The 9154-nt window shown below is 53.6% G+C and overlaps 1 protein-coding gene across 2 annotated transcripts; it reads right to left on the bottom strand.

Moving 5' to 3' along the window:
• Positions 1-445: 445 nt before the first annotated feature.
• Positions 446-7196, bottom strand: Msantd1 (Myb/SANT DNA binding domain containing 1). Of its 2 annotated transcripts, XM_051165156.1 has the most exons (3): positions 6681-7196; positions 2733-3014; positions 446-1062 (listed from the first exon to the last, which is right to left on the bottom strand). In XM_051165156.1, exons 1-3 carry the CDS (start codon positions 6998-7000, stop codon positions 822-824), a joined length of 843 nt encoding a protein of 280 aa, XP_051021113.1. In that variant the 5' UTR covers positions 7001-7196; the 3' UTR covers positions 446-821. The 2 variants fall into 2 exon arrangements, with proteins under 2 accessions (XP_051021113.1, XP_051021112.1); XM_051165155.1 differs by lacking the exon at positions 2733-3014 and having other exon boundaries at positions 6681-7192.
• Between the last annotated feature and the right edge of the window lie 1958 nt (positions 7197-9154).

Here is a 9154-nt window from a genome sequence, read left to right as displayed (position 1 = left end):
TGTGGTAAAATGACAGTGGCAAGCTGATTAGTGTATTCAGCCTTCTCAGATGCCAACAAGCTCAGAGAAAACACAAGCTTCTTCCAGAAGCTCATGGCTCTGGGTGACCTGGGTGTTGTTTGCAATGACTGTTCCCTGTATGGGGTGCTTTTCCTAGCTTTACCCAAATCTGGTTCCTTTTGTCGCAGGCCCAACCTTTCCCTTGAGCACACACCATCACTGGCTACCCTTACTCTGATGACTCACTTAGCACACCACTGCTACTAGCAGGACCCAGATAACAGACAGGCCTTTGCAGGGCATGAGCAGTTGAGCTGGCATGGATCCTGTGCTAGAGTGAGCTCCAGACGGGTGACTGGGTCAGCTCAGTACTGTGTGATAACTGGGTAGTTAGGGTCCCTGCCACAGACCGTGTGGAACAAAGACCCCCACAACTTGCCCCTGACCTATATATGACATTTGCTTTCAGAAGAGAACCCTCTAAGCCAGCACACCCCCTTCCCCTTCATACCGGAGAGAGGAAAGTCGGCTTCCAGGCAACAATGGAAAGTGTGTTTAATATCAAAAGCTGATTCAAGTATCATGATAGTGACTATACTGGAGAGTGGGTTCTCGGGCCTTCTTACAAGTTGTCATCCTGGGGTCCCTGGCATCAATGCTGGAGATGGGGGTCCAAAAGTCTCCCAGGGCTACTGGGATGCTGGAAAGCCCTTCAGGGGAGCACAGAAGGCAGGCTGAAGCCTGTTCCCTTTCTGGAACCCTGCCTGGGTGGGCAGGGCCCTGCGCCTGGGTAGGCACCTGGCATCATCCTCTCCGTGGCCTTAGACGTTGGACTTGGCGATGATTTTCTCCAGCAGGCTCATCATGCGCTCCTGAAGCTGCAGGCTCTGAACCTGCAGGATGTTCTGCTGGTCCAGCACACGGCGCACCTCTCGGCACGTCTCCTCCATGGCGCGGCTCAGCCGGCGCTGTTCCTCCAGCATGGCCTCCAGCAGCCGCAGCTTCTTCTTCTGTAGGTGACAGCTCCGCACCTTGCGCTTCTTCACGGGGCGTTCCTCTGACCTGTGGGGGAAGAGATGAGCTGGTCACACACAGGGCCTGGGGCGAGGGAGCCAGCAGACTTTCCCAAACACCCCACTAGACAAACAGGAACACTGATGCCCCAGGAGCCATACCTATGACTCAGGTCTCAGTTTGCAGAGGTGAGGAGGGGTCAGAGGTCACACAACAGGGGGAATAGCAGGTGACAGCCAGTGCTGGTGCATGAGAGAACAGGCAGCCCTGAAGCCAGCAACTGTGAAGGCATGCAGCCCTGACAGCACCCCAAGCTCTCTGAGCTGGTAGAGGGTGCTCAAGGGTGAAGGGCCCACTCCAGGGAGTGGCAAGGCTCAAGAGGAAGATGCTGGGCAGCATGTGGTACTTGGTACTTTAAAGGAAAGTGAAGTCTGTAGCCCCCACTGGCCTATGACAGACAAAGAAATGGGTTTAGAATGAAGGCCTACCCTGAGCCCTCTGTCTCCAAGTATGCCTTTGGTGAGGTGAGGGGCCAGACAGGTCATCTGGGCTCCTCCCCAGGAGATGCGCCATGGGTCCTCTCTGCTAGTTGAAAAGCCCTTGCTGGGTAGCAGGGAACTGACAAAGCCTACCAGACCCCAAGGCCTCCTATTCTGGGTAACTGCCAGTGTCTGGCCTGGGCTGCATGTTCTGAGCAGAGTAGGGGATCGGGTAGTCTTGGGGACGTAGCCCCAGGCAGCTATGCCTGGGAACTGGGCTTAGTAAGCCATGAGAACAATTGGCCATAAATCTCAGGCTTCTCTCCTAGCTTGGTCTGGCTTTAGTAAAGACAGATTTTGTCTGGGCCCTTCAGCAAGAAATTCCCTCCGAGGAAGGGATTTCTGGGTGAATTAAGCAGATGTTCCCAGCCCTAGGGACATTAGGCCCTGAGACCTCCTTGGCGACACCTTCCTACCTTACCTGCTGTCAAACAGGATTGAAAGTATGTAACTCAAAGCTACATTTCCTGGTTTTTTCAACTGCCTGACTCCTCTTTTACCTTGGAAACCCACCCTAAATATCTTCTCCTTAGAAGTGTCTGTTCAGGTAATCTATTGTATATATGTGTAATAATATAAATATATGTCAAAAAAAAAGAAGTGCCTGCTCACAGTCCAAAGCCACAGGGTGTCCCCTACTTGTCCCTCAACTCAGAGAGTCTATGAGTATCTTGCAGGCACAGGCATACAGCCAACACAGCCCGGGAGTCAACAAGAGAGAAGACAGACACTACAGGCCCACTTACTCCTCAGGAGGTGCAGACCCACATCTCTGCAAAGAGAGGAACTGTTGCTAAGGTGGGGACCCCAAAAAGGGCCCACATTGGGACTTGGCAGGCAGAGAGGGCATGCTTGGGGCCTGGCCTTCTCCTTGAAGAGTACTGATTTATCCCCATTTTATGATGGGAGGCAGGGGTCAGAGAAGTCAAAGAACTTTCCATGCAGGTAAGAGGCGATGGGGCCTTGGACACTGGCACTAGAGTTCTTGCTGCCCTGGCCCTGGACCAGGCACACAGCTATGGCCTGTGCAGCCAGTCAGTGGCATAGGGAGTGCCACTGTGCCACTGCCAGCTCCTTCCTCTGAGCACTGGAACCTTGGCCCCATTTGGATATAGGGCAGGGGATGGGATGGGATGGGAGGACCCCTCTCCTAGGTCAGGAGAGGAAGAGAGAACGCACACTACCTGAAACTTAAGGGACAGTAAGCTGGAGGAGCTGTCGGAGCGATCGTCCTCGAAGCGGCCTTCATAGGAGCACTGGGTATACGGTAAGTACAGAGGGGTGGACTTAGCGGACGGCGACAGGGATGCCTCGGTCTGGGACGTGGAGGGCCCCGGCTGCTGGCCATCTGGCAGTTTGCCCTCACAGGACTCAGGGACCTTGGCCAGAATCCTATCAATGGCTAGGTAATAGGGCCAGTCCGGTGGGATGGACTCGCTATCTGTCATGCATTTTAATTTCCTGAAACGAGAGACACAAGAGCCAAGGTGAGAAACAGCAGGTGCAGTGCGTCCTGCCTGAGCCCTGGGCAGAGTGGCACGAAAGGGGTCTAGGTCCTCAGAGGGAGACATGCTGATGCAAGCGGGAGCTACTCCCAGCCAGCCAGGCTCTAGGGCCCCTGTGACACTGGATAGAAGGCAGAGAGGCTTTGGGGACCTGTACAGCCTTTGGGTGTCAGAAAGGAAACTGGAGCAGGCGCAAGGGCACCCATAGGTGCTGGGAGCTTGGGGCTGGTTCTTGTGGTCTCTGCTCTCCTGTGGGTTCTAAATTCACTGCAGTGCACTGTGTGCCCTTTACATATGTTAAGCTGCAGCGCTGAGACTGTGAGATACCGACACAGAAGAGATTGCCGAGCGTGGCATTTGTAGTCTACAAAGATGCCTCCAGGAGGGGAAACAGCAGGGCCACAGGAAAACAATACTCACAGCTCTGGGCCTGGATCTGGCACACACACTGTGATCTTGGACAGGTTCGTTAACCTCTCTGAGCCTTCATGTTTTACATTAGTAAAATGGGGATGAAAAAGCAAATCCTTCACAAGGCTAAAGCGGAGATTTCATAAAACAATGTCTAGTAAACAGGAGGCCAGGCTCCGACAACGTCCTCAGCTGAACCTGCCAGGAAAGCGTGTTAGGCCGTATCACTGTAATGCTGCTACCATTCCATCCCAGAGCTAAACCTGACCTAGCTCTCCAATCCACAGCCTGCCCAGAGACTGTGGGCTGGGTGGCTAGTCCCATCTCTACTAGCGTCAATGCCGAAGGTCTGATGAGTGTGACCAATGCCCTCAAGACCCTACACCCTGTCTTCTCCCACCGATGGGTCCTGTCTCACTGACAGGACTGTCACATCCCTGCCCTCTGTCATCCCCTAGGAAGGGAGGGCTGGGGAGAGTGGCCACAGGCTGATTGGACAGTTTTGGTCTTCAGAGAAATAGCCTACATAGGAGGAGCATTTCAACCCCCAGGGCCACCTTGGGCCCATATAGGGTTCTCTGTAAGAGCTGGCCCTAGTCCTGCTGGTCCCTGAAGATGGAAAGATGGCTGAATGAGCCCACAACACAGGCACAGCCAATGACAAGGGGCTGCTGCCCAGGATAGACTGTGGCTAGCCAAAGCAGAGGCTGGCCTTAGGGAGTAGCATTAAGGCCCTGGGGGGGGGGGGGCTCCACCACGTGGCGTGACTACATCAGAGAGCAGATGGGTCACAGAGAACAGAGCATAGGCTGATCTGGATGCATAGCAGGGCCACTGTCACGCCAACAAGGGGGGGGGGGGGAGGCACAGGGAAGGTGGAGTTTATTAGCGTTGGTGCCATGGCAGCTTTCTCAGAACCCCTGTCCCAGTTTTCTCTGCTCCATTTAAGCCAGCCTACTCCTCGCCTGTCTCCAGTGAGGGGGCCTCACACCGTATTCCAACAAATCATGTTCCACAGAACCTAGCTACCTGCTCAAATTTCCTTTAAGCCAGAACCTTAATATATAGACAGTTTCTGTAAAAAAGTAAGAAAAGACTCTGCTGTGAAGGGGTTAGCAATGGAAGAACAGGTCAGCTCTGAGGAGCCAGGGTCTTCATGTGCTTCATAAACTGTGAAGTGCTATGCCTCCTACCCCCAGACTGCAGCGGCTGTCCCTCCCATGCACCCTCATCCTCAGGTCTCCTTGGCTCACAACCACCTCTAGGAATGAAGACAGAATCCCTCCCCTAGGGCTCTGAGGGAGGCTTTCAAGATAAATAATGAATAACACAGCTAGACACTGTGAGCTAACAGGGTCAAAGGGAAGCTAAGGAAAACAGCCAGTGGTGCCTCCCACCTCCCCCAGAAACCCCTTCTTCACTAAACACTGGAATAGGACTATAGGGAGTTAGCCAGGCAGGCCTCTTGCCATGGCTGTTACCTTCATATGTTCATGTCTGTTCCTTCAAGCAAGAGACTTGCCTCTCAGCTCTCTCAGAAGACAGAGACTTAAATTTAACATCAGTTACAATAAATGACTCTGATGCCAGCAAGCCTCAGCAGCTGCTGGAGCTTCGGGTTTTGGCTCACAGGCTCATCTGGGGGCCAGCACTGGGGGTCCAGAAATGAGCCTTGGATAGGCCAGGCTTGAGCATCTCTTCTTCTATGGCCCTTAGAAGTCAAACTAGCAGTTAGAAACGGAGCTTCAGGGCTTTATGGTCTGTCCAAGTCTTGTTGGGCCTCCATGTCTCCCAAAGGCACAGGATTCACGGGCCAGGCTGGGGTTCCCCTCTTTCTTGGGGCATCTTTTGCCAATGAGGGCATGAGAGCTCCTTTCTTCTATGGAGTCTGGCTGCAAGGCAAGGTCTGCAGTAGCCTCTCCATCTGCACAACTCACCAGAGCGACCACTAGTACTTCTGTGAGGCCCTGACAGCACTGCCATCATGGGATCCAAACAGGCTTGTAAGGAGCCCCAGGCCCTGTCTCATCTGTCTTTTGAGGAAGTACTCTTTTTCTTTTCTTTTTCGAGACAGGGTTTCTCTGTGTAACAGCTCTGGCTGTCCTGGCCTCGCTTTGTAGACCAGACCAGGCTGGCCTCGAACTCAAGAGATCCGCCTGCCTCTGCTTCCTGAGTGCTGGGATTAAAGGCGTGCACCACCACGCTTGGCTATTGAGGAAGTACTCTTAACTACTGTCCTCCAGTCCTACAGTGACACCTCCCCTCACAAGAACCTCATGTTCAACACCCTCACTTCACACCTTGACCTTTGTCCCACCCTCTACTTTCTCATGCCTCCAAAGTCCACAATGTCCACCCCATCCACAATCCCTGGCCTGTATTTGACTCTTTTCCTGATAGGTCAGACCCACCACAGCTGCTCCTTCCTGGATGCCAGAGATGTTCCAGACTGTGGACTTAGTATCAGTCCCCCAAAGCTTTCCTTCAGCTGCATGCTAGGACAGGTCAGACTGAGAGGCAGCAAAGTCAGAGACACAGATGGGGAGTCCTCAGGCCAGAGTTTTGTACTCTCTGGGCAGCCCCATAAACACCCCTCTCACCAACCGTGAGGCTGGCCCTGTGCTGGGCACATGGCAGGGCCTCACTTAGCACTCACAGTCTCAGGGCATTAGGATCAGCCAGGCCTAGGAGTCTATCTTCCTTTTCACTATGGTTTCAGTTTTGTTACATGACATGAAGTACCTCACACTTTGCCCAACTTGGGTGCTGTGGTAGGTGGGGCAGGCAGCCCATCTGGTGCCTAGCAGTCCCAGCAGAGGATGAGAAACCTCCAGGTCTGGTGCTGTCTGTGTCATACCTGCCTCTGGGGCATCATGGCAGCCTTTAGAACCATCGTTGTGACGGTGCAGCACCAGCCCTAGTCTCAGGAAGTTGCACTGAGGACACCCCCAGCCTTGCTACTTGAGAGTTCATGAACAGTTTTTTTTTTTTTTTTTTTTTTTTTTTGGTGGGCCTTGGTTTCCCCACCTTCTCAATGGGAAGCTGCACAAATGGTTCTGGAAGGCCATCTTGCAAAGTGGGGGTCTGACCTACAGGTGGACCACCCAGCCCAGGCCACACATACACACACACCCTCCCTGCCTCAGACCACAAACTGGCCAAGAGTGGAAGAACCTGCCTGGACCCTCCCACAACCATCCTGCGTGCCCACCTGTACTGGAAGGTCATGTTGGTGATTTTGATCTTGATCTCCTCGCCTAGCCGGCGCTCCCCAGTCATCTCAAAGAGCTTGCTGGCCATCTTCTCGTACACCTTGGCATTGCGCTTGGTCTGCTTGAGCTCATCGAAGAACTCCTCCCAGACCAGCATGAGGCCGCGCATCTCGGCATCTGTCCAGTTGCGGGCCCGCCGATGCTTCTCCGTCTGAGGAGACACAAGGTAGCCGGGCACTTCGGCCGCTGCCATGCTGGAGGCACCTGCAGGGTTAAAGATGGCACTCAGGCAGGGCCTCAGGCCTGGCCAGCGCACCATGGGCGAGAGGCAGTGCACTCGTTCACTCGCTCGCTCGAGGCAGCTCCACGCTCAAAATGGGGCCTACATCTGACAGGCAGGAATTTAGTTAAAAGCTTTTAAACGGGAAACGTCATTTTGATGTCATGTTTCCATAGCAACAGAGCAACTGCATAAGCTACAACAACAGAAACCTTTTAACTGAAAGCACAGGAATCAGGGCCGCACTGACGGGCCATCAATATTGCAGTGAGAGGCTGTGCCCAAACCCACTGTGGCTCCCAGCCCTCCTCCCACCTCGCTGGCCCTCTAGGCCCTAAAAGAGAATTGCTTCAGCCATGCTTGACAGGCTCCTACAAGGGGCACCTGGGCAGCAGTCCCCACCTCAGCCCCATCTGGTTCTGGTTCACATAGGCCAGAGTCTGAGACCCAAGATCGGCACTATGCTGAGACCCAAGGTACAGGCTGACAAGGGAGATGGAGGCCCCGATGCTGCTTTGACGATGTTGGTGTGGTGGGGTCCTTGCTGAGAGGTCACCCTCTCTTAGAGGCCTGCCAAGCTTTACTGAGGCTGGGCCTCATGAGGCCCTGCCTCCTCCCCATTGACTCTTTGCTCCTCTTGCTCCATTTACCCAACACCCTGGGTGTCGGGTTGCATGGGTGCTGGGAAGCCAGGCTAGTCGGAGCTAGGACAAAGGCGCTGACCTTCACATGGGTAGAAGCACGATCCCAGCACTGAGGCAAAGTGAGCTGAGATGAGGAGGCCCATCAGGTAAAACTGTCAAGAGTCAGAGGGCAACTTCAACAGCCTAAGGCAGGGCACATTTCAGGGCCTTAAGAGACAAAGCAATGCTGGGGTGGGGACAAGCAAAATGTCAAGATGAAGATTAGTATGGCCACGGGGCTAGGCAGAGACCTCAGGCTAAGGAGCCAACAGGAGGGCGGGAGTATAGAATGTGGAGTTTGCAGAGGGAAAGGACACCACATGGCATCAACAGCTAATTTCTGGAAGGTAAGGCCCAAATGAGGCTCCATGGGACATAAGGTCCTCATGCCGGATTGGCTGTGGTGGACACAGGGTCTAGTCTGATCCTAGTGTCTCTGGGTCCAGTATACTCTACTGGTAGTCCTGCCTGGTCCCTAAGCAATATGGCTAAGAGTCTCTGGTCAGCAGAGGTATAGTGAGCATCAGTCCACCCCCGTGCCTGACCAAAGACAGGAAGAACTCAGCCTGGAACAAAGCTGTGTCTTTGGGCTTCCAAGGTCTACTGTAATGAGCACAGTTAGTAACCTATTGGGTGGTGGGAGTGGGACCTGAGTTCCAGGCCAAAATCAGAAGTGGAAAGGCAGCAGAGGGCAGCCCCCCTGTGTGACACTTCACAGGTTTAGGCCAATACCTGACTTCTCTGAACCCTAAGAGTCACCTAGGGACACAGAAACATCCTTTCTACTGCTGAGCGTTGTGGACACCCCTGGGCTTGTTTGCAGGCACCCAATGACTGTTCCCATCTCTCCAAAGGAGTACTCAGAAGATCTGCAAATCCTCCTCAATGCCAAGGTCAGATAGTGAGCACGCCAGACATACTACTGGCCTGCTGGTTCGCTGCTGCCCCCTAGTGCCGAGCGTGGGACCTGGGTCTGGTTTTCAGAGCTCACAGTAGTAGAGCGCTTAGAAAGTGCCTCCTCCCGAAAGGCCCCTCCCTGTTCTTTAGGCTCAAAAAGTTTATCCTTGAGGGGCAGGGTAACTAGGAACCTGCCCTATTGCCTCCACAGAGAGCAGCTCCAGCTAACAGGGAAAGGCAGGCCAAACATGATCTGGGGCCCAAGGACTCAGTATGCCTCTTGAGTACTGGGATTGAAAGTGTATGTATGACACGATGCTTAGCTTCAAGCTGCTAGCTTTTGAATCTAGCTCTCTCTGACTCTGTGTGACCTTAACAATGGACCCTAGCCTCAGCTTCCTGATCCTTGTACTAGAATAACAGAAGCTAGCTAGATGACTACAAATGACTCAGCAAAATGTTGACCAAAGAGCGACAATCTCTTTAGGGATATGGGGAGGTCATTAGATCCCCATCTGCCATCTCTCAGCCCCTTCAACCAATCTCCTTAGAGGCCCTGGAGAGCTCAAAGCCAGGCCAGTGGCTAGCTGTTGGCTAATGGATGCTACTGCCA

This window comes from Acomys russatus, chromosome 22 (assembly GCF_903995435.1).
Source record: "Acomys russatus chromosome 22, mAcoRus1.1, whole genome shotgun sequence".
NCBI lineage: Eukaryota > Metazoa > Chordata > Mammalia > Rodentia > Muridae > Acomys > Acomys russatus.
Note: the sequence above shows the minus strand (reverse complement) of the source record. Positions and strands in the feature narration are given on the sequence as shown.

What these genes read in the sequence shown, in the direction of transcription:
- Msantd1 (XM_051165156.1), bottom strand. Translation starts at nt 7,000, where the DNA reads ATGGTGCGCTGGCCAGGCCTGAGGCCCTGCCTGAGTGCCATCTTTAAC. An exon ending in AACATGACCTTCCAGTACAG is followed by an intron (nt 3,015 to 6,680) that starts GTGGGCACGCAG and finishes CTCTCGTTTCAG; the next exon opens with GAAATTAAAATGCATGACAG. An exon ending in TCCCTTAAGTTTCAGGTAGT is followed by an intron (nt 1,063 to 2,732) that starts GTGCGTTCTCTC and finishes CTTCCCCCACAG; the next exon opens with GTCAGAGGAACGCCCCGTGA.